The 27,326-nt window shown below is 39.8% G+C and overlaps 1 protein-coding gene across 1 annotated transcript; it reads left to right on the forward strand.

Annotated features, from left to right (window-relative positions):
• Positions 1-21: 21 nt before the first annotated feature.
• IARS2 (isoleucyl-tRNA synthetase 2, mitochondrial) lies at positions 22-27,177 on the forward strand. The gene is made up of 23 exons (XM_032103027.1): positions 22-240; positions 722-844; positions 1,656-1,812; positions 2,880-3,028; positions 3,118-3,167; positions 3,268-3,377; positions 3,463-3,553; positions 3,945-4,060; positions 5,136-5,305; positions 6,090-6,180; positions 6,391-6,542; positions 7,476-7,636; positions 14,881-14,983; positions 15,567-15,660; positions 20,884-20,992; positions 22,248-22,350; positions 23,318-23,443; positions 23,808-23,939; positions 24,550-24,656; positions 25,481-25,626; positions 25,776-25,966; positions 26,543-26,687; positions 26,797-27,177. Exons 1-23 carry the CDS (start codon positions 37-39, stop codon positions 26,949-26,951), a joined length of 2,985 nt encoding a protein of 994 aa, XP_031958918.1. The 5' UTR covers positions 22-36; the 3' UTR covers positions 26,952-27,177.
• Positions 27,178-27,326: the final 149 nt, after the last annotated feature.

Genomic DNA, 27,326 nt, shown 5'->3' on the forward strand with positions numbered 1-27,326 from the left:
CGTCGCGCCGGCGGAAGCGCGGCTGCAGCCGTGAGGATGCTTCGGGCCTGGCGGGCGCCGGCGCTGGCGCGGGCCCGGGCCGGGGCCGCCCGGGGCTGGGCGCGCTCCGCCGCCTCGGAGGCCGCGGCCGAGAGCCGGGAGGACTCCCGGTACAGGGACACGGTGCTGCTGCCGCGCAGCCGCTTCCCCGCGCAGCTCCCGGGGCGGCTGCAGCCCGAGACAGAGCTGGAGACGCAGCAGGTGCGGCCGGGGCTGGGCTGGGCTGGTTCCCCCGCGGTGCGAGCCTCGGGACGGCCGTGGGGCTGCCCCGGGCGCTGCGAGCCCCGGGCCGGCAGGAGGGCGGGCGTGGCTGCCAGGGTTTGTGTTCGGTGCCGCCGTGCAGGGCGAGCTTCTGGCGAGTCTGGGCTCTCGCCTGGCCCGGCCGTCCGAGCTTAGAAAAGCTCGGGCTCTTGAGGTGTTTATAGTTTGGATATAACTTTGTTACGGTCTGATTTGGAGAAGAGTAGTGACTCTCCGAACAGTGGAGTGCCAGGAGAATAATCTCAGGCCTAATACTTCACCTCCTTCGGGCTTTTACATACTTTAAACCCACTAATGTCTTCTTTTGCAGAGTTAGGAATGTGTAATTGTTTGTCTGGTTCTGTTGTACGTTTCACGTCCAGACTTTTTAGAAGTGCAGAGACTTGTGATGGTTTTGGTCTTTTTCTTGTTGTTTCCACAGAAATGTGGTTTTTCGGAACTGTACTCATGGCAAAGGCAAAGAAAAGCAAAACAGGAATTCTGTCTGCATGACGGACCACCTTATGCCAACGGAGACCCTCATGTTGGCCATGCATTAAACAAAGTAAATATTTACTCGTTCATGCTTTATTCTTATGAAGTGATAAAACTTTACTGTCATGTGCTCTGTGTTCTCCATTCCCATTTAAATCGGTAACACTTTAAAATGTTTGGGGTTTTGGTCGCTGAGGCTTTTAAAAACCAACATTATGGTTGTGATGCCATATTTTGCCATGTTGACATAGACACCGTACCCCAACATAAATACCATGTACTGAATGCTCAGTGTTCATTTAGGTTCAGTCCTGAGATTCACAGCATTACACTGGCCACAAAGTGAGAAAGACTCAAATGTCACCCACAGCTTCTTACAGTCCCAGTGCTGCAGCAGTGTGCTCTAGGCCAGGGCTGTAGGTCCAGTTCAGTGTTTTAAAAATGAGAGCAAGTCGGATTTGTTCATGTCAAGTCTTACAAGTTTATAAACTGCATCTCTCAGTTACACTGATTGTAAACTCCTTGGATCAGAGGTCCTCTAAGATTCTGCCAATGTACAAAATGATAGGCAAGAAAAATAACAAATGTAGGGTCTTTGGATCACAGAATGGTTTGGGTTGGAAGGGACCTTAAAGAAGATCTAGTTCCAAACCCTCTGCCATGGGCAGGAACAGCTTCCACTAGACCAGTTTGCTCAAAGCCTTGTCCAGCCTGGCCTTGAGCACTTCCAAGGAAGGGGCACCCATAGCTTCTGTGGTCTTAAATATAAATTCGTCCTGTAGCTTTTGATAATTGTATTTGTAAACAGGAGGAGCTTAATTACAAATGTGGCTGTTCCACATGGGGGAGCTAAAGTGGTAACAGACCTTGTGGCTTTTCAGATTTTGAAAGACATCACCAATCGCTTCCATGTGATGAGAGGTTATAAAGTGCATTATGTGCCAGGGTGGGATTGCCATGGATTGCCAATTGAGTTGAAGGCGCTGTCAGAAGTCAAAGGAGCTGAAAATCTTTCACCAATGGAAATTCGGCAGAGAGGTAAATAAACTACTGTCTGCAGTATCTCCGTAAAAAAGGCTGGCTTGACTATTTGTATATCCTACTCTTTTTTTGTACTTTATGCCTGATATGCCTTTTAGACTTTGTGGCCTTTTCTATTAGCTATTGGTGACATTTTCTATGATCACTGGGTGTATTTGCCAAGCAGATAGACCAGACTGGAATCTGATGAAATGGGATCATTTCACACAGGCTTAATTTGTTGCTGTAATGGGCATGCAGAGCATTGACCCTGGGTTTAGAAAAACACAAAAGGAGGGCAGAGGATTTGGATGTGTGCTTTGATTAGCTGTATAGTGGCAGGAAGCTGGTATTTATGAGATCAGCATCCTTTTGGTTTTTGAAGGCTGAATTTGATTAGGAGCTAGAAAGATGCATGTAAAAGTCAGGCTCCTTCAGGACAGCTTGGCTCTGTCTCACAAATAGGAATATATTTGTTGACTGTGTTTTTAATAATTCTACAAAACTACCGGGGGGATCCTTTCAGAGAAAGTCTGCATTATATGGAAACTGCTTTGAAGAAATAATTTCAAATACAGTATGGGTTGAAGGGCATCATTACTCAGCTGCAAAGCTTTTTGAAATGAGCAATTGAAACTGCTTTAATTTGAAATTGTGGTAATGGAATAGGCTAACTTATTTTCAGATGTATGTTACTTATAAAATTTTGGATCAGCATCAACAGAGGGATGACTTTCACTCTTACTAGTTTTATGTTGAGAACTTAATTTGGGAAATTTCTCTTCCTAACAAAATACATTTTTCCCCCCCTTTCTTAAAGAGAAAGTTTATAGGACTATAAAGACATAGGCTTAATGTTCCTGTATTAGTCAAAAAAGTGCCACTCCTGGATCTGTTTACTTTTTGCAGTCATTTTTTGTAACAACCAATCTGAAATGTATGTATTTTGAATTGTAATATTTTGGGCATAGGTTCACTATATTCAGCTCTGGCTTTACTAAAAAAACATCAATAGTTCATTTTAAGTGGTATTTTATTGATCTTAGTGTGCTAAACTATGTGCTTAATGGAACTATTCCCTTCAGCCAGAGCATTTGCAGAAAGAGCAATTGAGAAACAGAAATCTGCCTTCATTCGTTGGGGTGTAATGGCAGATTGGGCCAGCTGCTACCTTACATTTGACCCAAAGTATGAAGCAAATCAGCTGAGAGTCTTCTGCAAGATGTATGATAAGGTATGTTGAATTTCTCTTGAAGTCCGTATTGATTTTTCATGAGTTTTGTTTCTCCTAACTTTCTTTTTTCCTCTCCCTGCCCTCTCTAGGGTTTAATTTATCGGGACTATAAACCTGTGTTCTGGTCCCCTTCAACAAAGTAAGAATCAACTTACTATTTTGTCTTCAAAATTTTAGCAAGGATACTTACTAGTAGCTTTTGATGTTGCAGTGTGTAACTTGTGTTTGATGTGTACCAGAACAGCCTTGGCTGAGGCAGAACTCGAGTACAACGAGCAGCACGTCAGTCGCTCTGTGTACATGAAATTTCCGCTGCTGAAGTCGCCACCTAAGCTGACTTCTGTGATAGGTACGACTTCTCTGTAGCTTTAAAGACTGATAGCTTTGATTTTTGTTATTATTGTGAGTAAAGTACTTCTAATTTACATCTGTAGATGGATCATCCCCTGCTAGTGTGCTAGTCTGGACCACGCAACCTTGGACTGTGCCAGCCAATCAAGCAGTTTGTTACATGCCAGACTCAGCGTAGGTGTCTTTCACTTGGGTCAGTCATCTGTGTCAGTCCTTAGTGGTATTTAGCAGCAAAATTAAAACATTCTGGACTGCCATTACAGTTTATTTAAGGCATCTTTTTTAGGTTTTGTTTGGTTGGTTTTGGTTGGGGTTTTTTTGTTTGGTTTTTTAAGTGATGCAATTTAAGCTTTGTTCTATATCTACTAATATATTAATTTCTGCTTTAATTTTTTTTAAGTTATTTCTCCATTAGGCGAGGTTATGTTAAAACTTCTGAGATTTATGAGTGAATTGAACATATAAAACATACTTGTCTATCTTTTAGAGATGAAGCATGTCACAAATTGGTAGCTTTGTGGTGTTTGTAATTATTTAGTATCATGAATGCCCATTTGCTTTGCAGATACTCAATTGTAAAATGTGCAACAACTGGACAACGCTTCATCCTTGCTGCAGATAGAGTTGAATCTACAGCTGCTGTTCTGGACACACAGTTTGAGGTTATATCAACGTGTAAAGGTAGGTTTTAATATCGTTATCTTAAATTACTTAGAAATCTGCTGGTAGGTGTCTGAAAACTGCTTCAGTTTTGATGGATTAAGTGTTTTTATAATTTCAGTATATGCTTCACTAAGATAATACAAAGAGGAGGAGGAGGAGTCTTTCCAATTTACTATTGGTGTATTGTAACTCAAATTATCATCCATAGATTTCAAATGCATTTTTAAAATCTGGATTCGCGCTTGGAAAAATGAAATACGGAATTCAAGTCTATTCAGTATTAAAATCTTAATTACACTGAGTACAGTTTGTGTGTCTTTCCATCCATTATTAATGACAAGAGGGGGCTAATTACAAGAATGACTGTTGAGGTATTGTAGGTGTCTCTTGTCTCTCTGGACAAGCTAAAGCAGTTGAGCTGGCATCCTAGCAAACTGCATAGTGACATTTCTTAACAGGCAGGCTTGGGATTCAGTGTAATGAGTTGGGATTTAGTGTGTCATTTGTGAGCTTTATTCCTTTGCCTCTATCAGTGATTCAGTACTGGAAATATGCATATGTGAAGGAAGTGAGGAATCTGTTTCTATGACTTTTTGTTTTCTTTTTTTTTTTTTTTGGCGCCTTGCCATGCCTTCTCTTTCAGGGGAAGTCTTGTTTTTACCTAATGATAAAATTACTAGGGCTGTTTTTTCTCACAGCTTCCACCTTTTTGAATCATGTGATTTACAGATAATGTCCAAGAGTAGTAGAGTTGAACCTTCTTAAAAAGAAATTTCATATTGGAACCTATTCTTTTTAACTTCCCATTTATTCAGTAATTACTTATATTTGTTACTTTCCTGTATTTGTGTACATAACTGTGTGACAGCAGTTCTTAAACATCGTCCTTCTAGGAGAAAGTCATTGTGTGAACACCATTTTGTCATATGACACATTCCTCAAGCTCTGTGATTCTTGACTTCCAGCAAGACTTTAATAATAATATTTCTTCAGTGTTTTTTTTAACCACTTGTTCTTTTTCTGCACTCTGATAAAAGAAGCTGAATGCATGAATTGTGTTTCTCTATTTTTTTCTTCCATTTGTGTTTTTCAGGTGCAGATTTGGCAGATGGTTCTTGTGCTCATCCCACCATTCCTGGCAGAGTCTCTCCTCTGTTACCTGCAAATCATGTGACAATGACAAAAGGGACAGGATTAGTTCACACAGCCCCAGCTCATGGTATGGAAGATTACAGCGTAGCTTCCCACCATCAACTACCTACGGTACTTCATCTTTTCAGCTGTTGCTCTTGATTTCCTGCAACTGATTGATTGTGTGCCCTTAAAATGATTTGTTTTAATTTGTGCATAAAACTTGAAAATGTTTTGAAGCATTCACAGAAGCATGAGTATCACTAATGGCCTGCAGGAGTGCCAGACTAACCTTAAAGAAATGTGTATGAGGATAAAAGGATGAAGTTTCCTTCTGCTGATTAAAAGTCATGGAGAAGTGGTAGAACAGCATCAGATTTTTCTGCTCTGTGTGTGGTTTTGTTTTTTAAAGGATAACACAGAGACTTTTTCTCAGATATTGACTCACTACTCAGAATTGTCTTTTCCAGACAGTAAATCACCAGTTATGTTGGTCATTATTAATTTTTTTTTTCAGCAAAACTTGTTTTAAACACGTGTATAAATACAGTTCAGTTATGCATGGCCAGTTTGTGATTGATGGGAGTGAAGATGCAGGATATGGGGCATGGGGAGGATTAGGTTTGATTTTGTTTTTCACTGTTTATTTGAAAAGTCACTGAAATACCAGTGACTTTGATGTAAGATAGTTGTGGTATGTGTGCAAATGCAATGGTGCTTATTCCTTCTCACACGCAGAATTCACTTGCCTGGTAGATTACTGAACTGCAGTTCACTAAATCTGAAGTGTACTTAAATATTTTGTTCTTCATCAGGAAAGGAGTCACCCAGTAGAGTATTTAACTCACTTTTGAATACCAAAAAAGATAATTGCCACATGGTATTTTATTGACATGATCAATGTGTTCATTTTTAGGATTGCCTTGTGGACGAAAGCGGGTATTTTACAGAAGCAGCAGGTCCTGAACTTAAAAGCAAGAATGTCCTTGAAGAGGGAAATGAAGCTGGTGAGTATTTGATGCTTGACTATTTGTTACTTCATCAGTTACAGTCCTGCAGGAACATTTTGAGGGTTTGTATAAACTGATCATATTTTGAATATGGATGAGATACAGGCATTTCTTGCTAAGTGTTGATTATGGAAAGGAGCTGAGTTGAGGTTAACAGTAGCCATATGTTCAATCTGAATTTTAATCTTGCCTCATTTTTTCTCTCAGTCATTAAAATGCTTCAAGCAGCTGGGAGTTTGTTAAAAGAGGAGAAGTACGTGCACAGTTACCCCTATGACTGGAGGACTAAAAAACCAATGATTATTCGTGCCAGCAAACAGTGGTTTGTAAACACAGCAGATGTGAAGGCTGCAGCACAGGTAGGTAATTTTGCTTTCTTATGAGACACTTAAAGACAACTGATGCTATTTGGAATCAGCAAAACAAGCTTGCTGTAGCTCCCTGCGGAATATGTTATTCTATACCATTTATAAACAGTAGTTGAAAAATGTTAATTAATTGTCAAAGTGAAGAGGGTTGTCAAATTTTTTGTCAATATTGATATGATCTAGGGTAGTTACATTGATTGGTATATTTGCTCATTGTATTTAGAGATGTAGAAAAGTTTCTTAGAGCTACTGATTTTTTTTTTCCCTAAAATATTTTTAAAAATATGATGTTTCAAGAAATTAACTCAGACGATTTTATCACTATTAAAATTATATTTTTTGTTAGGCTAGCCTTGTGCGGCCAGAGATCTTTGTTTGCTCCCCTGTTAATTTTGTCACAGTCCTATTTTAAATAACTTTAAACCATGGGGTCTTTTGCTCTTTGAAATTATGTACATCCACACTAAAAATTCAGACCAGCACCTTAGGGTAACAGTGATTTTATTCTATTAAGGGCATGAGGTGTATATTCCATATTAATCTTTATCTAAAATGAATGAAAACCTGATGGTTACTCAGCAGGGCTGGGAGTGAGTGGCAGCCCACACTGTATTACAGGCAGTCTGTATCAAGGTGGGTTTTCAAAGTAGACAACAGCACAAGACACAGCTTTTAAACTTCAGATAGAGCCACTGATGCCATTTTAAACTCATTTTTAGGGTGTGTCTGCTAGAGAATCAGAGAACTGGGCTTTGATTGGGAAATACACAGCATGTGCAGTGTTCAAAGTATGTTAGTTGTCTGAGAATGTGTTGTTTGATACTGGGAATGGGAGAGTAGATCTGTACCGTATTTTACTGACAGCATAAGCAGTGTTTATGGGAATGCTGAAGTGTGTTCAACAGCTCACTGTCTACTTTTTAGGATGTGCTGAAAAAAGTGAAAGTCATCCCTACGTCTGCAATGAACAGAATGCTGGAGATGCTGGACAGAAGGACGTTCTGGTGCATATCGCGGCAAAGGTGCTGGGGCGTCCCGATTCCTGTTTTTTATCAGAAGAGCACGGGAGAATGCTTGATCAACAGGTACCTGTCTAGCCTTGTACACTGAGAAATGGCAGAAGGAGCACTGTCTGTTGTGCTGCAGTTAATGATATAAAATTTCTTATTATTTCAAGTAGGAATACGTGCTTTTAGTTGTAGTTGTTTTTACACAGACCTAATTTAGCTGTAAGTTAGAACAATCAAAAACTTGTTGCTGGAGGTGACTTGTATATAACTAATGGAATTAATTTACTTAGATACTTAAGTTACCTGAGAAGTCCCCTTGAGATTAATTGCTGCTTTCATCCTTCATCTTGTAGTTCAGTGAGCTGCCAGTCATGACTGGCCTTTCCATTTAAGCAAGCAGTGAAATGCAAGTTGTGATTAGAAGAGATGGCAACTCTACATTGAACAGTCCAGGTTCTGTCTCAAAAGAGCTTTTTGCAGTTAAGTGACAGTGAGATCTGAAGTGGAATAACCACATTGGTTGCAGAATAAATAACTGCATTTTGTTTGAAAACAAAATTAGAGTGGTTTTGACGACCAGCTCAAGTGTAACTGACCCTTAGCTATATGATTTGGTATGTCCAGATCTTCAGATGCTAGCCTGATTCTGCCATCTTCTAGTTAATAGTATCTAGATATTGCAAACACTGCATTTCAGGAATTGTAGACAACATAATGCAGAGGAAATCCAAGCTATGCTTTAAAGCAAGAAAACTCAACCAAATATAATCCTTTTCTGTTCTGTAAGGAATAATAGAGTCCTGCTTTTACTTCTTTGGGGAACAGAGGTATTCAGTTGTGAATGCCCTCTAAGAGGTGATTTCATAAAAGTTGTATTGTGGAGTTCCACATTCATTGATTAGTTCCATATTTTTTTCTGTCTTGAGATATGCTGATATAACTCAGTTTTATACACCCTAATCTTACAACCTTTTGTGTAAATTCATTCTGGATAATATGATTGCATAGCTGGAGATGAACTTAAATAGTGTTGCAGAACTCTTTTTATTCTGGTGTTGAATAAATATACTGCAGGAGTCCAGCCTGTTTTCCAGAGGCTGTACTGAGCACACAAGCAGTAGATAGTAGACAGTAGTAGGTGAGGCTCAGGGTGTGGAGAGCAGGGAATGGACTTTAGACAGGTAGTCCTCAGCTTCACCTGGTGTGACTGGGTGTGTAGGTGCACGGAGATGTACTTTGGCTCTCTCACCATAGGCAATAACTGTGAGAAAAGACCACAATAGCCACACATCAGGAAATAAATGGGTGGAGGGTTTGTGGAGTGTAAAACCGTTTTACCTGCAAAAAAGTGTGTATCTCTATAAAAAAACTATTTCTGAGGAATAGTTCTTGTATTCTGGTTGAAGAGTAGGCTTGAGAGAGTGTGTGTGTGTGTTGCTTAAAAATTGTTAAATATGTAGTTTAACAAGAAGGAGGGAGCGTAATGAAAAGGAGTTCAGCAGTTGGCACTCAAACGAGAAGGGCGCCATGAAGCAAGAGCTTCTTCTGCACATCGAGGAGCTGGGACAGAAAGCATTTGAAAGGAGGGATGTGTGGGAATTCCTTTCTACAACCTTTAGGTTGTAGAAAAATTACCTTGAAAGGCAGTCACCTGTATTAAAACCCCTGCCTTTTGTGAGTGCTTGAGCTGTGTGAGATTATTCCTGGAATTATGCAAAATGATGTGGTGAACTTTGCCATAGCTTAACACCTCCATCTTTGTGTGTAGGTGTTGGCCCAGCAGTCACACTTGTGGGGAGTGAACAAAGGGACAGCATGGCATGTTTGGGTAGAATTGATCTGAGGAATAGAAAGAGGCATTTAGGAAAAAAAACAGACATATTCAATATGCTTGAAAAGAGATTTATTTAATTTGCTGACAGCTTCAGATGCTCATTTATAGCCAGGACTCTTTACTTCTAACTTTACATACTCTCGGTGGAATTTTCAAAGGAAAGTGTAAAGCAATCATTAAATATTCTAAAAAGTTTGAGCTTTACAAATATTTGTAAAGTTAACTGTAGCAGGCTTCTGTAACTGGAGTAGGAGAAGTGCACAGAATATTGGCCTATAGAAGTGACAGGCAAATTTAGAAGACAGTCTGTCAATTCATAGGTCATTTTCCTGGACACCAGTTCTTACTGAAATAAGCAGCTAAACCTGATTGATTTGTTACATTTGCATTATCATTTTGAAAACCATATTACAACAGGTTGCTGACTTATTTTTTTAAGAAGTTTCATACTTAGATAGTGTGATAATTAATACAATTAAAACACGAGTAAATAACTTGCATTTCAAAACACGAGCTGTTTTTAACTTGAGTGCTGGATAAACAACCTTTCAGTAGCAGCTGCCGTGGAGTTTTTGAGTGACTATCAAAAGTAACAGCATCTCCACTGGAAGTCAGTGTAGTCCACATGGAGTTGCTGTTACATATGAGAGCACCAATGGTCGATCTTGAGTGATCCTGTTTATGTATCACCTGTAAAATGACTTTTAAAAAGAAAAAAAAGTCCCTAAAATAAACTGCTGTTTCCCTCTATGAGAGTTGCCCCTGAATTTGTCGCATGAAAAGCCGCTGAAAGCCCCTCTCAAGATGGAACTGCTTTCTCTAACAGAGTGTTTTTGCCACACCAGCAGTGCAGTCTTTCTAACTTAAAAGCCAAGAGGTAGTTTGTAATGTTTGATGCAGAATCTCCATGGATCTTCCTGCTGCTGTGGGCCCCCCATAACCCTAAACGATATTTGATTCAATGACATGGTCATCTATGGTTATAAATTTAATATACCAGTAATGTTTAAATTCTTTGCTGCAGAGTATACTGCATAATATTCTGACCAGGAGTGTAAAAATTATTATTAAAAAACCCTTATATGAAAGAAAGAGAAAAGAGAGAACACTTTTTCATTTTTGCCATTTTCAGTAAGAATACAGAGGTGAGATTCTGTGGGATTTTTCTGCACAAATGGAGAAAAAAAGACTTTAAGTAATTTAGAGTACATGCACAAATAGATGCTTACACTGTGTGACAGCTTTCAACATTTAATAGATTTCAAGAGAAGATATTCTCAATCTAGGAAATTTTGTAACTCATGGAAAAGAAGGAGCTCCAAAACTAAAATGCGAGAATTGTATTTCCAGTAGTAGCTCAGGCCAGGTGATAAATGTGAGATACACACTTTAATCTGACCTCATGCAATAACTGCTGTACAAATTTGCTGTTCAGATATTGGTAATAAATAGTAGTATTGCAGAGATTGTTCTAATGCCTGACAACTTTTGTCCGCTTCGCTGTGACTTCGATTAACACGTAAATTAAATTTCTGAAAAAGAAAACCCCAACATCTTTTTGAAAGAGGTCTATCCTGTGCTCTAATTTGTTTTTCAAAATAATAAGACATTTCAGTGAACTGCAATTAATATCAGCTTACCATCCCCTAAATACTTACAGCTGCAGTATCAATGTTCGTGTAAAGCAGAAGATAACTTCCCCTCTTTGCCTCTGTTGGAAAGGAGATGGAGAGAACATCAGGCTCTGTATTCTTCTGCTCCTGACTGTATCTTAATGCTGCCTAATTTCTGTTAACAGATTAAATAAGTGTGCAGCATAATCAATATCAGGCTCCCGGGTGATTGGCTGGAGCTGTGGTAGCGTGAATTGCCGTAGGGGTGTCAGAGCGTAGCAGGGACACGTAATGCAAGTTCTTCCAGATAGCCTCTGAATACAGGGCAAAGTTTTACAATGGCCTTTATGGCTCATTTGCAGAATTATCATGCTCACCTTGAAGGCTGTAGATTATAAAGTGATGAGTAGTTATTTGAGCAAGGTGGTTTTCACTTACACCTTACAGAAGAGTACTTTGCAAAAATCCTGCTCCTTACAATGCAGAGACCTTAAATAAAGTTATTTCTGTCTTGTAGTAAAATTAATCATAAGGATCCTGAGGGAAGAGCAGAGCCAAGTACAGGGGCTGTGTTTGTTTGTCTTGTATTTTTCAAACTGTAGGAGGAAAAAAGATTTGTCGAAAAGATACCCTGGAAATTTTTCATCTAAACTATCTCCTCTTATAAAACACTCGTTAATGTTCACTTATGTTCTGTAGAGAAACACTGCATAATGAAACAAACTTGCACTGCTAGAATACGATAATTTTTTTAAACTTGATTTGAAATTATGATAGGATTCTGAGAATGTTGGTCAATAAAAAGTTGGCTTCACAGTCCTTGACTCCTTATTTCTAGTAAGTGTTTGATAACACAAATCTTTCTTTTACTTATCTGAAAAAATTGATCTGTGGCATAATTGTACCTGTTGCTTCTTGTGTAACACAAATGTCTTAAAACAAATCTGCCCTTCAGAAATTAATAGTGTAATCTTTGTATTGCATAGCAATATACTTGATAAAATGTTAGTCCATAGTATGTTTTGTGGGAATGGTGTATCTACAAGGATACACAACTCTTGTGTGACATTAGCAATACTGTAAATGAGGGCAGTCATTTTATGATGGTTTCCCAAGGGAGAGTAATAGCAAGGGTTTATTTCCTTCTTGTCCCTCCCCACCCCCACCTCTGATGGAAAGGAAAAAATTGTTTGTTAAGAGTATATTTCTATATGTTGTCCAAAATAACTGTTAGTTTTGGTCTATAGCTGGATTTATCACCTTTTATAAATCCCTTTAAATACTAATAACTTGAAATACCTGTTGAATGTTTTAAAAATGTGTAGGTTGAAAATTAATTCATCACTGGAGTTTATGTCCCTCCACTGAAGGGTATTTGCAATGTAGAAGACAGGCTTAGTTCCTGTTTAAATTTTCTGCTTGCTTGACAGGACATGCTGGTAGCTTTTCTGTACTAATTGTGGGTATGATTCCTGATCAGAGAATTTTTCTGGCTCTCACTGAGGCCAGACCCATTAGCTGAGCACTGAATTACTTCTTCCGTAAATCACTCACCATACACTAATATTTTATGTGGTAATAAACGTGTTTTAGGATAAATCATCCTCTTTTTAGTTTAGCTACTCTTGTCTTCCACTGGTGAGTTCCATGGTCAGCAGCTGGAAGGCCTTGAGACTGTGGAGAGAGCTCTTGAAATCCTCACGTGAAGACAGTTGGTTATCTGTAACTGTCTTCAAAAATACACTGATAGTGTATTTGAGAAGAATCCAAGGTGGAAACTTCTGTTGGCAAAGAGTGAAAAATAATACTGTGTATTGCTTTTCCTAAAATGTTCCCAGTGCTGTAGTGTGCGTCATCACTAAAGGTCAGGGTGTAAATTCAGCTTTGTCAGTGGAAGGTACTGACCCTGCAAAATACAAATTCAGTGGAATAGTTTAGTCCAGGCTGAGGCAAACAAATTTCTGTTTTGTTTTTCCTGTGATATTTCTGAATTTGAAGATTTAGCATAAAGGAGGCAAGACATAAGGGTTGCATATCAGCTATCTGCCAGGAATTGTACCAGAACGGGGGTGGTTGTTTGCTTTTGTCTTGGAGAAGTAACACTCTTACAACTGGAAGTATAGTCAAACAGGCCTCTGTGCAAATATTTCTGGAAAGAAGTGGTACCATTCAGAGCTGGAGCTCCTCTGTATTGTTTTAGCAAGATAAATGTTAGCAGATACATTACAAAGCCATAGATTGTGTCCCACCATCATTAAACTGGAAGGTGAATGATGCCTATGCTGGTTTGAAAGGGGCAGAATGGTGGTGGTGCCAGCTGGTTGTGCATGTGTGAGTGTTGCTGCTTAAAGGCCTTTCCCTGTGGAAAACCTGCTGGGATGTTCTACAGGAATTTACTTTGAGAAGTAAATTGATTAATTGATGATTGATTGTTTGATTAATACAAAATTGTTGTTCTGTCGTTGCAATTTGAGCAGTCAAGAGCAAAACTGGATTTTCTTCTTGCTGTTGCACATCATGTCATGAAATGTAGTAATTTGTTCTACAGCTTCTTGGACAACATGTTTTCATGCTTAAACACTGTGTCATTAAATGTTTTAGTGTTGTAGCTCAGCTTATTAGCAGTGCAGTAAAATACTGTGCTGCAATCCAAGTATAAAATCAAGTGATGACACTGAAGATCATCTGCCTTCTGTGTTTTCAAGATAATTATGCCAGATCATTATTTTACTTTTTTCCCTTTGCAATACTGTGTCAAGAACTTAGTTAACTGATTAAATCTTCATTTCTTGAGTTACAAATAAATCTCTGGTGGCCTGGGTAACACAGAAGATTTAGTCTGAAGTTGGCAGGTCGTGATGATCTGCTGTACTCCTTAAATGCAGCAGATGTCTTAAAAATCACCTCTTTAGTAAGTGCCCTGTGAGTCAGCAAGATGAAGTGTGTGGGGTTCCTCTTTGGTTTTTAAGATGCTTTAATTTATGTCTAGACTTAGCATTAAGCAATATTAAAAATCAATTCCCCATAGCCTTACCAGTGGGGCCAAGGATTGAATGTGTCATAAAGAGTGCAGAGAACTGCACACCTTGAGGTTGCCTTAGCTGTTCACATCAGAAAAAATGCTTAGTTAATTTTTTTTTTTTCTTATTCCGTAGTATCTGTTTGTTTCAGGACCTTTGTTCTGGCTGGTGCTATATGATATGAACTCATAGATTGCCTTCAGAGTGTACATTGAATGGTTTATTATCACTCCTCTACTGGGTGCAGAATTTTCAGTTTCTTACATTATTTGGATTTATATATTTATCTGTATATTTCTTACAATTTAAAAAACATATTGCTAAAAAAGGGGAATCCAGGCAACTGGAAGTCTAAGATATATATGTATACTATTTGAAAAGCTGTCATTTCCTCACTCCTTTCCATGTGAGTTCTCAGAGTCTCTGTATCCAGTAGGAAAAATAAACCCATTGTCAAAAAGAGCAGATATTTTGAGGGGAAATAGTTGTGTAGTTTCTTTAAATTCAAGGTCAATAAATAGCTAATAAAAGGGATTTTAGAAGTTTTCAACCTGCTGGCATCTTTTCTGAGTGCCCCAATTATGGAGCATTTGCAGAAGAAGGTATTTGAAATCCATGTGGGGTTTTGTATGTTTTACAAATTCTCCCATCTTGGAAGGTAAAAGTAGGAAGCCTTTAATACAGGCAGGAAGCTCTGGGGAGTCTTGTCTGGATTAGAAGCTGGAAAATCACAGGTTCTAATAGCTTGGTCTGTGTATAATTGTCTCTCACTGCTTTGGGTCTGGGATACTTGTAGAAAGGTGTGATTAACTCCTCAATTCATAAACCCCTTTTTTCCTCCTCCTAACCCAGTGAAACCATCACAGATGTCATCAAAATAGTGGAGCAGCAGGGGACAGATGCGTGGTGGACCCTTCCTATTGAACAACTCCTGTCAAAAGAGGCCGTAGCAAAGGTAAACTTCTGACTTCAGGTACAGCAGGTGCTTGAGACAGTCAAGTGATGGGAAATAATAGAAAAACTTCCTTTATTCCCAGGATCCTCTTCAGTCTTGTACCCTTACGAGAAGGTATCCTGTGAAAGGAGTATTCAAAAAGAAAGATCTGAGTGGGGCAAAATACACACAATTGGATTTGTGCTGTTCATTCAGGGCAGAGATCTCCATCCTCCTCCTCTTAGTTCAGGAGGAAAGTGACATCCTGTTTAACCAAATTAGGAGCCCAAATATGTATTAGGTCTTGGTCGTTCAGATGGATTAGAATTTTTATTTAGTTCTTCCTAGCACAAAGCTGTAGTGTTACTCTGCCATCTGAGGTTTTCTTTGTAATTTTTCCTTGCCCTACTTTGGGTTTCCATCAGTAATTATCTGAAAACTCTAGTCAAAAATTATCTACATTATTTTGTGATCACTCACAAAGGTGGTAGCAGAGCCTGTACAAAACTGATCCAGAAACCAATTTGCTTTATATTTAGCTTTGAAAAGCATTGATAATACAGATTATTTTATTTGTATTATTTAATAATTGTTCTCTCAATAGGCTGGTGGTCGTGATGTTTCAGATTATGTCAAGGGACAGGATGTCCTAGACATTTGGTTTGACAGTGGAACTTCCTGGGCTCATGTTTTGGAAGGTACAGAACTCCTATGTTGATCCTTCTTTTAAAATACTTGGAGAACAAGATATAACTGTTCTGTGTGACAGTGTTAGTGTCAGCAAAACTGAGGCAGATTATGCCAGCAGCAGGCTGGTTGTGACCTGTAAAGCTGCTTTTGCTTGTAAAGATAAGGATTTAATGTTGGCAAACTCATTTTCAGTGTAATTAAAATTGAGATTTTTCTAATATTCTACTCTAATGTTTGTGCCATGTGGTACACCATGTATCTTCTAATCACAGCAAATTATTTTGAGTGTAGACATGTCATGGCACAGACAGCTAAAGTACTTTGGTCCTTGTGGATAATTAAATTGTTTTCAGTTAACAAATATCAGCTTGTGCTTGTGTGTGCTATTTGAAGCAGAACAAGACTGAGATCAGCTGCTGAGTCTAAGTAAGTTTTGTGATTTAAAAGTGTAGGTGTGCTTTTTCACTTTTGATTACTTTCAGTAACTAAAGCAGTATATTGTGGCTTAAAATATTTATACTTGCTATATGCTATTTTTGGCTTCTACTGCCAGTAGTTGCTGCTCAGCAGGTAGCAGATAGATATTTGTATAAAAAGATGTAAAATATACACTGTTTGCCTGGAGGATAGTGCAAAGTCAGGAGTCCTTTCTACAGGAGGAGTCTGGTCCCATACATCAAGTCTGTTGGACTTTAAACCCTCTGTACACAATTGTGTGATAACAATCTTGTTGAATTATAAAACACGTTAGTACCAGAGATTTTATTTCTTAGCAACGTGGTCAGGCAACAGTACCATCAGCAAACATTAATTTTCTAGAAGACTTTTACATATATTGAGGTTTATGCTCTTTAAAAATGTTTCTGGTTTGATTTTGAAAGGTATAACAAAGTAGTGGTATTTTATTCAGTTACAAACTTGCATTCTTTAAGGGCTGAACACCTCAGCCTGCAAAAGCTACCTGTAATCCTGTGTAAAGGGGTTGTCTTTTCGTAAGGAACAGCAGAATCAAGGCTCTTGATTAGTTTTTAGTTTGTGTCAAGCTCCCATATGGATTCTGTAGTGTCTAATAAATGTTTGGGTTATCACAGTTCAGACTGCTTCTTTCACGGAACCATTACAAGTCCTCTACCTCTCTTTTCATTAAGTTTGCTGGAACTTGGTGTGTGTAAGGCATCTTCTTCTGCTGTGTGACATGACCGGAGTGGCCCCACTGGTGTAAAAGCTGGGGACTGACTAACCAGCAGTGTAACCTTGTAACCCTGTTTATTCTCAGAAATAACACAAAAGTTGCGTTATTTTTTTTTCTGTGTAATTGAGGCTTCCAGCCACTGCCAGAAGTGAAGTACAGTCTGGAATTCATATCAAATTATTGTTTTAACTTACCTTTTATGAAATTTTGCAGAAGTTGAATTAAGAGTTTTGTCATCTATTTCCCAAATATGCTTCAGATTTTAAAGCTTTCCCAAAACTTCTTCCAATGTCAATAATAATCAGCAAGGCTTACAGACAGGCTAATGGATAGGATTGTTTTCCAAAGTACACTTGGAGAAAAAGGGATGAAATTCATGGGGAATGAATTAGAGAATGTCATAACAGGAAGAAGAATTTTGTGGTAGGAGGTGGGTGTTGGCAGAGGTTGTTGCTGTCTTCTGATGTCAGTGTTGGTGGCAGAGGTTCTTTCACAACCTGAGTTACTTCCAGGGCAACTGCAGCACATAAAAGATGGCTAAAACTGAGACTAATGTTTGTTTCACTCTACCCTGAACTCAAGTTATTGAAAATTCTAAATCAATGATCTGTTAGTAACCAGCAGGAATAACAGATGTTACGGATTTCCCTGTCAGTTCCAGTCTTGTGAAAATAATTCCTTCTCTCCAGCATCTCTGTGTCTCGGGGAACTAGGCAGTTCCTGGGTTTTCACTTGACCCAGCTGTGTCCGAGCTTACTAAGGGAGATGCAGCTGTTACAAAATGAATCCCTTTAGCTGACAGCCACACAGATTGCTGTCAGAAAATACAGCAGGTTGGGGAGGGGGTGAAGACAGGCAAGAAGAGAGATTCTGCTGTATGAGGTTAAAGGAATTGCTCAGAGATAGCCAAGCTCAATGGTGTAAATTATAGGGTGCATGACCTTTTGCCCTTGCACAGTCCTATTTCCAATGCTTGCCCTGCTTCCAGAGACTGGGCCTAGTTCTGATGGACTTGGCTTAAAGTTACTCTTGTTCCATTAAATTATGGTTGGCTTCCTTTTTCCAGCCTAGGTGTGCCTAAGGTACCACTTGTAGCTAAATGACAGATTAACCAAACCGTTCTATGTCAGCAGTGTGGCAGGTAGGAAGGTGCAACTTACACACTAAAATCAGAGATTTGGCTGCCGTAGTCACAAACCCAGAACTGTACAGTTAGAACTAGGCTGTGTGTGAAATAAACACCACTCACTGGCATCACTGAGAGCAGATCCACAAGTGCAACGTTCTCTGAAATCCTGCTGCCCCTGAAGTTTCCTGGGGATGCTGTTTGCTTTAATGCTCTGTTTGCCTAACACTGTTTTCACTGAACAGTTTATTGTTGTGCCCCCTCATCCTGTTTGTTTCTTGCTACACATGCCTCAAGTATTTTTTTGAAAAACGGTTTTATGCAATGTTAAAATCTAAGTCCAAATGCTTCATACATGGATAAATGCATTTTCACAATGCTGCTGTGAGGTAGAAGAGTGTTAATCCACTGCTTCCAAAAAGAAAGTGTGGTAAAAGCAAAATTTTATTCAAAAGCATGTGCTAATTTTGAATACTTAGTGCTGTGGTGCCCAGGACTTTTTTTTTTTTATTGTTGTTCTTTTGCCTTGAAGTTCAACCTATTGATAGAGCTCATTTCAGTAGCTCTTTCTGGAGCATCCAATTAAGAGAACTCTTTAATGTCTTCAGATTCTCATACATTTTCCTCATGGGCAGAGTGCCATCTTCACTACAACCCTGAGATGATTATTTTAAAAAATATTTCATATAAAAATGCACACTGGACTCTATTGTGACGTGATTTGCCACTGGTAAAAGTCACCCAGCTTTTTACCCACAGTTTTGTGGGTATTGAAATGATGGTAATTTTCAAATCGTAACTTTTTTCCCTATCTTATTGGCTAATGTTTAACTGAATGAATGTGATTATTTTACAACTTGCCTATCTAAGTGTTTAAACTTTTGTGCTGACTGAGGGGCTTGAATTTATCTTAGCTGGTTCATTCCTGGCATTAAAATACAATACGTTTAATCTAAAAGTCAAAGTCTGTAAGATCAAAGATATGGAATCTTGAAATCCAAACTAGAAGGATCATAAATTGTAATTCTCTTTAATGACCTATGTACTGTACCTCAGTTAAAATAAACAGCTGAAAAGTCTCTTCGGGGTTGTTGGACATACTTCTCCATTAAAAAAAAAAATAGTGGGCACTGTTGTAATTAATTTATATATAACAATCACAACTTTAACAAAAGTGAGGAAGGGGAGCTATTTAAAAGGCAGGTTTTGTATATGCAAACCCCGTGTTTGTATTTTACAGATAAAATGTCCAGACCTCTGTTAACTTTGCAAGCACTAGTAGCCAGCCTGCCACATGTAGTAGTTCCTGTCAGAAAAGCCCAATCCAGTTTGCTGTTTGTTGAAATTCTCTCCTCTAAGTTGTGTTTTTCCATGAAAAGTTAATTTCTCTAAAACCAGTGGCTAGTAAACTAGTTTTAAGTAACAAATGTGTTGTTACAGATTTTCTAATGTTACTATCTTCCTTACCACAGATAATTCTTTTTTTATCTTATGCTCACAAGTATTTTTGCAGTCTCTTAATACAAAGGCTGCTCCTTACTTACTGTAGTTCTAAACCCCAGACTCTTTGTAGATCTCCTTGAATGAATAAGCAAATGTGCTAAAAACTGTAACATCCACCCACACATTTTTCCTGTGCTACCTGGAACTGCTTGGCCTTGACCTTTGTAATGTTGAACTTCCCTTTATTGCAGGATGGATCTAAATATCGAAACTTCCATTAAGTTAAACAAATAAATCAAGTGTGCCAGCGGCAGAAAGAAGCATTGTCTCAGGGGTCCTGGAAAGAGGATAAAAGGAGATAGTGAATAAAAACTGAGTAGAGAAATTTCTGTCTGAATATTTGGAAAGCAACACCACCAACTTGTAGAATCAAAACTAAATTCCTGACAAATATGTGTATGGTTTTGCACATTTGTCGCCTTTGACTTGCATGTTCTGCTGTGTTCCACATTGCTCTGTTCTCACTCTGGTGACCTTTCTGGGATTGCATAGGACAAGGAGGGACTTCTGGAGTCAACAAGTTTTGTACCTTTTTATGTAGTGACTGAATTCCACCAGTAAAGCCATTTCAACTGTGCTGTCCTCTCTCAGCCCTGTGGGATAGCTGGGTTTGCTCTTCTGCCTTTAGTGTGCAGTCAGCTAATACCCTGCCTGCCTTGTTAGCCCATTTTTCCTCTAATGTACTAATGTTCTTCCCTAGTCTTCCTCTATTTTTTCTGTGTGTGTATTTACAGAGAATAATATTTCTACTCAGCCTTCACAAGGATAAGCTAAACAAGGCAGGCTTTTCCAGATGCCTCTATCCCCAACAGCCTTTCTTGTTTCCCATGTTGTCCTAACTCTTTCCTGAAGTTTTTAATCTTCCTGGAACACCAGTGGCCAAAAATGTAAATTCTGTCACAGGTGAGCTGTGGTCACTGCCAAAGCTTCCTGCTCTCCTCTGAAAATGCTTTTGATGGGCTGGTTGGGCATGTTACCTCTATGCCTTGTGCCCTGTGTAATTCCAAATGGGGAAGCTTCAGATGGTGGCATAGATTTTTATTAATTCCAAAGTAGGTGAACTTTTCTTGGGTATTCCAGTTTGTTTAGGCGTACTTGGAAAGTATTTTGAGAACTTCTGTGAAGCAATCTTGAGCATGATAATTTCTTTTTGTAATTTATTACTTTGTTTGGGAGAGAGCAAGCTTATTTGTTAAATTCTGGAGTTTGGCAAGGTTTGGATTCTTTTAAAAGTTGTGATACTAATGAATCCCTTGTATCATGGTTAAGTAACCACACACCATTTATAAAAGTAATTTACCTACTGGGTTTAAAAAGCAGAATAAATGTTACTAATCACTTCCAGAGATTTTGTGTATTGTTTGAAGGTACAACGTCTGATATTTCAAATAAAATGTTCTGGTTTAAAAGGTGCAGAGCAAAGAGCAGATACATACCTGGAAGGAAAAGACCAGCTGGGAGGCTGGTTTCAGTCATCTCTCTTAACCAGTGTGGCAGCAAGGAAAAAGGCACCATACAAGTAAGTGTGTGGAGTGCAAACACATTTCTAGTCCATTTATTGAATATTGGGCTTTTGGAAGTGTGCACAGTAGTGTATAAACAAGAAACATCAAACCAGTCCCAAGGATCTGATTCATGTTCTTACATTTTCAGTATAAAGTTTTTCTCACATTAGATTGTAATTAATTTACGGTTTAACTTTTTTCTATCATAATTCTAATAATGTTTTCCTTCTTAGTCATTTAGGAATTGCATTATCAGATATAAGTCTGTTTTTTTGCTCTCTCTCCCACTCCCGTAATTAAAGAAATTCTTTGGGAAGTGCAGTGTGCTGAGGCCTTTTCTTGGTCTTAAAATCAGGAGTCAAACACGGTTAGGAGGGGAAAGGGGTTTTACTTTGGTATTTATTTTAAGGATTCTTAGGTGCACCATGCCCAGGTGGAATGCACCCCAATGCACACCACAATGCACACACACAATCAATCAGGTATAACATTATAGGTTTTACTAATTAGCATATCTATCAAAGATTCCCCAATGAGAGGCTCAAGTGAGCCCCCCCTCCCCAAGGAACCTTCCCCTGGGTGGTTCTATCTTGGTTTACAGAATGTGTTCTGGAGAGGACCTTGGGGTCTGGGGCACACTGATCCCCAGCTACGAAGCTTCTAAAATGTTTCGTCTCTCAGCTTGACAAACAAGGCCAAGAATGTAGGCAAAAAGCACTAGGAATACAGAAATTGTAAAAAGGTATAACGGGTATAAAAGAAAAGGCAAAAAATCTTCATGGCATCAGTGCAAATCTCCCAAGATCATTGACTTGTGAATTCAACATGAGGCTGTAGGGAATTGGGAATAGCTGTGTGTTTACATTCTGCTGAAGCTGTGGCACACCATTTATCCCCTGGAAGATGGAAAGCATAGAGAAGGGGAATGTGCCTCAGCTGTAAGGAGGCTGTGCAATTTTGGGAAATGTATTGGCTTAAAAAGTAAATAACACTTTAGTCTTTAATTAATCTGAAATATACATGCCCTGGATATCTAAACAATCTGTTGCTTGCACAATTAAATTAAATGAGGAAAATAAAGTTGTTTATTCTCCTTGGATGGTAGTACAGGGTATATCCATGGTTGGTTGAACTCCGGGGATGAAGCCTCAGGCTCACTAAAATAGGGGGTTTCTGTATGCTTTGACTTAAGAATCTCCTCATTAGAAATCTATTCTTAGCATAGATTTTTTCCCTGGGATTTTGTTTTCACTAGAATCTTTTCTGCAGGACTCTGGTGGTTCATGGCTTTACTCTTGGCGAGAAAGGGGAGAAGATGTCCAAATCTATTGGCAACGTGGTTGACCCTGACGTCGTTATCAATGGAGGCGATGTAGGTCAAACTCCTGACTTCCTCAGAACTGCCACTTACAAGCTTTCACTGCTACATTCTGCAGCTGTCTTGTGGCACAGCTCTGTAAGGCTCTTCTTTGGCTACACTGCAGTTCCATTTGGCTGGACTCAAAACCTTGACTTGTGTTGCTTCTGCCGTAGTGCAAGAAAACTCCTCACCTTTGTTCTCTGCTAAGAGAAAAAAAAATTATGCAGAGGGTGTAGAATGGTTCCTTTTGACCAGTGTTGATGGAGTAATGGAGAAGGGGAATAATAAAAACAAAAAAAATTAAAATGGTGAACCTCTGCCGTCAAACTGACTGAAAACTACCATGTGGGGCTGGCAGTGGAGCAGTCAGATGTAGCAGTTGCACCCCAGCAATCTCTCTGCTCTCAGACTGTTACTGATGGGAAATTTCATTCCATGGTCAGGAAGTTGCACTGCAGGTGATGCTCTGAATTTCTTTCCCTCCCCAGTCCTGCTGTTGTTCTTTCTGAGGCTGCCAAGCAGCTTTTGTAACTCTCTAGACAGAAGGATCAATCCATACATGACTTGCTTTTCTGATTCATTAAAACATACAGTCATTCCTATCCTTTGAAAAGGAGAAAAGCTGTCTTCAGAGTTGAAAGCAATCTGAAGGGGAAGAAAAACCAATACAGTTTTAGATATTAACATGACTATTTTAATGATAAGTATTCAAAGGATTTAAGGCTGCAGATGAGTGTCTCTCAGCTTACTTGGGTTCTAGCACTGCCTGAACACAGAGTGCTGCAGTTTTGGATTGTAGCCCTGATCAACAGTAAATCCTGCTAAAAGAGGGGGAAGCCTCCCACCAGAGCAGCCTCTGGGCACATGGACAGAGTTTTAGGTAGTCCTGCAAGGAGCAGGGTGTTGGAATTGGTAATCCCTATGGATCCCTTCCAGCTGGAGATATTCTATGGCTCTGTGCTTTCCTGTCTGTACTCAGGATCACACCAAGGATCCTCCCTATGGTGCCGACGTTCTCCGCTGGTGGGTGGCGGAATCCAATGTTTTCACTGAGGTGCTGATTGGGCCTGTGGTGCTCAGTGCTGCCAGAGATGACATCAACAAGGTAAGAGCCACCAGTGCTAACACTGTTCATCCCAGCAACAGGTCCTCCTTGTATTGCCTGCAAAGCTTTCCAGTCTTTAGACTAAAGGAAGCTTTTCCAAGCTTATTTAGGAAAGTACTACTGCTTTTTACACCTGTGGGTCAAATAGTAAAGTGTGCTGAGATAAAGACTCATTTTGCAGTGTGCTTTGGTAACAGCCAGTCTCTATTTTTCTGTAGGTCCTTTTGCCATGTCTTCTTCATGATGCCTTTGTAACTATTCAAACATTCATTTTGGAAATTAGTCAATTTTAGTTAATGATGGAATATGAGCATTTTGTGTTTCATCTAAATTATTAATGTTTAATTGCTCTGGGTTGTCCTAGCTCCGGAACACGCTACGCTTCATGCTGGGAAACGTGGAGGGCTTCAATCCAGAGACAGATGCCATCCCCCCTGCAGAGATGTACATAGTGGATCAATACATGCTGCATTTACTGCAGGAATATAGCAGCAAGGTAGGGGGAAATGTGTTTAGATGAACATGTGTGTAATGTTTTCCGTTGGTTGTATTTTCTTTAGGTGTGTGAGTAGAGTGTGTGTCATGCAGGCACATTACAACCACAAAGGATCCTTCAGTGCAATGTGCACTCCCTTAAGCCCATTTCAATTTTTGAGGAAGACTTTAACATTCTTAACTTGGTTTGGACGTCAGCCAGATTTTCCCACTCACTGCCCAAGGCCTCAAATTAGAAGTCCCTAAAAGGAGTTAAAGATGGATGTTAAAAAAAAGAAACCCAAAAATTATTATAGAGCTTTGGAAATTTGCTGTAGTCCAGCACTTTGTCATTTCTGTCACTCAGACCAAGAAACCATGGGCATAATTTCTGGTTTCCCCAGGGAAAGGGTTTCCTCTTTTCTCTCCCCTCAGATTTGACGGAAATTACTTCTTTGGCCTAACTGTTAATTTACATAAAATTTTTTTCCCCTCCAACAACCTTTTAAAGAAAGGTTTCTCCCAGCCTTTGTGCCACTCATTCCATTTTCTGTAAGTTTGGGTTTATCAGGGCCCGTCATTGTGTGCTCTGTGATGCAAACTGATGCACTGTTCTCACCTCCCTCGCCCAGGTTACAGAAGCCTACAAACAATATGATTATAGCAAAGTTGTTCGACTGCTGCAAGCATTCTGTTCCAGAAACTTGTCTAACTTCTATTTCAGCATGATCAAGGACAGGTAAGTTCCTTCCTGCTGCCTTTAAAAGGGAAAAAAGGAGGAAATGAATCTGAGATGGAGGTAATAACATTCCAGGTGAATGATGAGTGAACACAGGTAACTCTTGAGTACCTCTCAGTCACACATTGTGCTCCAGTGCACTCCAGCTGCCCGGTGAAAGCTCAGCTGTTTTTCAGCTGTTTGTCATTGTTGTGCTCTCTTCTGTCCACTGGGGGTACTGAGCAGTTTAAAAGGTCATCAAATGAGCACATTTAAAACCAAATAAGTATTTAAAGAGAGTCTTGGATTTATATTTCTACCTAGAAGGGTGTGCATCTGAATTTTGGAAGGGCTTTTAGCACTTAGCAGTGCAACTGAATGTATTTATCTGGGTGTTTTAGATGAGTAAAAGAATCCTAAGGCTGTGACAGATCCCTTTTTAAATGTGCAAGGGCTGTTTCATGGGATAGGAGGGGTGGGGGTTATACTGATCTTTAGTTGCCAGAATATGAGTAAAGGACGAGGGGGGGGAAGAGAGAAAAGCCCTAATGCTGAGGTTTACAGGTGAACCAGAGCAAAAGGCTGACAGCTGCAGGCTCACCTCCCTGAAGACAGTGTCTCTCCACAAATTAACATGTACAGAATCTCCTTTCCTGTGACAAACTCTTCTCCTGTGGCTGCAGATGCAGATGGTCATGTCTGTAGCCCACTGTGCTTGCCTGGGAAGGGCACTTTAGAAAGCTTTCCTTAGATTTCTATACTTCCAGTGGCAGTCTCAAAAGTGTGGCTCTTGAGCAGGAGCATGAACCTAGGAATACTTTCCAGCTTTCACTGCTGTCTTGCAGGCTCTACTGCGAAGAAGCAAAGGATCCTAAGCGTCGTTCGTGTCAAACTGTGTTGGCAGAGGCTTTGGACATCGTTGTCCGCTCCTTTGCACCCATCCTGCCCCACTTGGCAGAGGAGGTTTTCCAGTACATCCCTTACAAGAAAGGTAAAGCACCTACCAGTACTCAGCAATTCCTTTAGTGCACTGTTTAATTGCACAATTACAGAAATACACCACTCTTTGCCATTCCTTTTTATTCATTTAATAAACACTCAAATAGACTAAATTAAGAATTGCTTTGTTTTGCTTTCAAGATTCAGAAGGTGTGTTTCGTACTGGCTGGATTAATGCAAGCTCAGCATGGAAGAAGCCGGGCATTGAGGAAGCAATAGAAGGTGCATGTGCAATGAGAGACTCTTTCCTTGGGTCCATCTCTGGCAAGAATGCTTTGGAATACGAAGCCATCATTGTAATTGAGCCTGGATTGCTGTTTGAATTAATGGAGGTAAAAAATGCAACTAAGAGTAGTGTTGTCTGTGTGAAAATGTTCTTCTGCTTTGTACTTACTAGAAAATCACAGACCAGTTGAGGGTGGAAGGGACTGCTGGAGCCTGTACAGCCCAAGCCCCTTGCTCAGGCAGGCTTAGTTAGAACAGGTTGCCCAGGCCTCTGTCCAGTTGGTTTTTGGATACTTCTGAGGATGGAGACCTCTCTGGGCTACCTGTGCCAGTGTTTGACCACCCTGCCAATAAAAAATCAGCTTTGTGTTTTCTTGGAGCAGGATCACCTTGACCTTGCTGCCTGTGCTCTTTCTAACACAGCATCCTCATGTGGGATGCTGCTGGCCTTCTCCTTGGGAGAGCAGAATGTTGGCTCAGGGGCAGTTGCTTGGCCATCAGACCCCCTTCTCTTGGACACTGGAGTTCAAGTCTGTCCTGTTCCTGGCAGGAATAAGTAAATCAGACTCTTGGTTCAAACCATCCACTCTGATTAGGAACCACAGCTCAGCATTTGTTTTATAGAATGGATGGTGCTGAGGAACAAAACCAGGTTCCAAGTCTGAAAGTTCTCTGTCCCCCAGGCACTGCAGGCTGAAGAAACTTCCAGTGTTTCCCAGCTGAATGAGATAATGATGGCTTCCCAGACAACCCTGCTGAGCGAGTTCCCCAAAGAAACACCTTCAGATGCAAACATCATAAAAGGGACCTTTCTGATTAACTTGGAAGGTAAGAGAACCATTCCAGACAGGCTGCTGCCCTACATCACAGTGTTTTTCATAGCCTGAGTCTTACCTACAGCTTCAGCCTCTCTCAGCAATGACACTTTCTTTGACAGGTGGTGACATCTGTGAACAATCTTCGTACAAAGTTATAGCCCGACCCAGTGCCAAAGCAAAATGCCCTCGCTGCAGGAGATACACAGCTGAGTCCTCAAGCACTCCCTGCCCACGGTGCCTCCAAGTCCTTGCTGCTGGAAAGGGGAGCACATGAAGACTAAATGCCTATGCAAAAGCTGCTCCAAAGTGGCTGAACCAGCAGACCTGCATACTGGAACCTGTAGAAGCAGATGCTTAAGCCCCAGCCTGAGCAGGTTATCATGTACTTCGGGGAACCTTATGTGTGTGTATATATATATATTTATATATATAAAAATATATACATACACTACTTGTGTATATCACTTGTCAGCTTAATAAAAAAGGGTGGTTAAAAATAACTGACTGATGTACTTGTTCTTAGCAACCTGTGTTCTGGGGAAGTTCACTTCCATTTAAGTGAAAATCCCCAGTGTTTAATTTTTATACTGGCAGCTGGTAGTTCTGCAGAACCCCAGAGAAGCATTCCTCTCTACAATAAACAGAAGAG

Source organism: Corvus moneduloides, chromosome 3 (genome assembly GCF_009650955.1).
Source record: "Corvus moneduloides isolate bCorMon1 chromosome 3, bCorMon1.pri, whole genome shotgun sequence".
In the NCBI taxonomy this organism is placed as follows: domain Eukaryota; kingdom Metazoa; phylum Chordata; class Aves; order Passeriformes; family Corvidae; genus Corvus; species Corvus moneduloides.

Bases quoted from the DNA above. Each gene is read 5' to 3' on its own strand.
- IARS2 (XM_032103027.1), top strand. From the start codon at position 37: ATGCTTCGGGCCTGGCGGGCGCCGGCGCTGGCGCGGGCCCGGGCCGGG. The intron at 15,661-20,883 runs GTACAGAACTCC...CTGGTTTAAAAG, and splicing joins CTGGGCTCATGTTTTGGAAG to GTGCAGAGCAAAGAGCAGAT. The intron at 23,940-24,549 runs GTAGGGGGAAAT...TCCCTCGCCCAG, and splicing joins TGCAGGAATATAGCAGCAAG to GTTACAGAAGCCTACAAACA.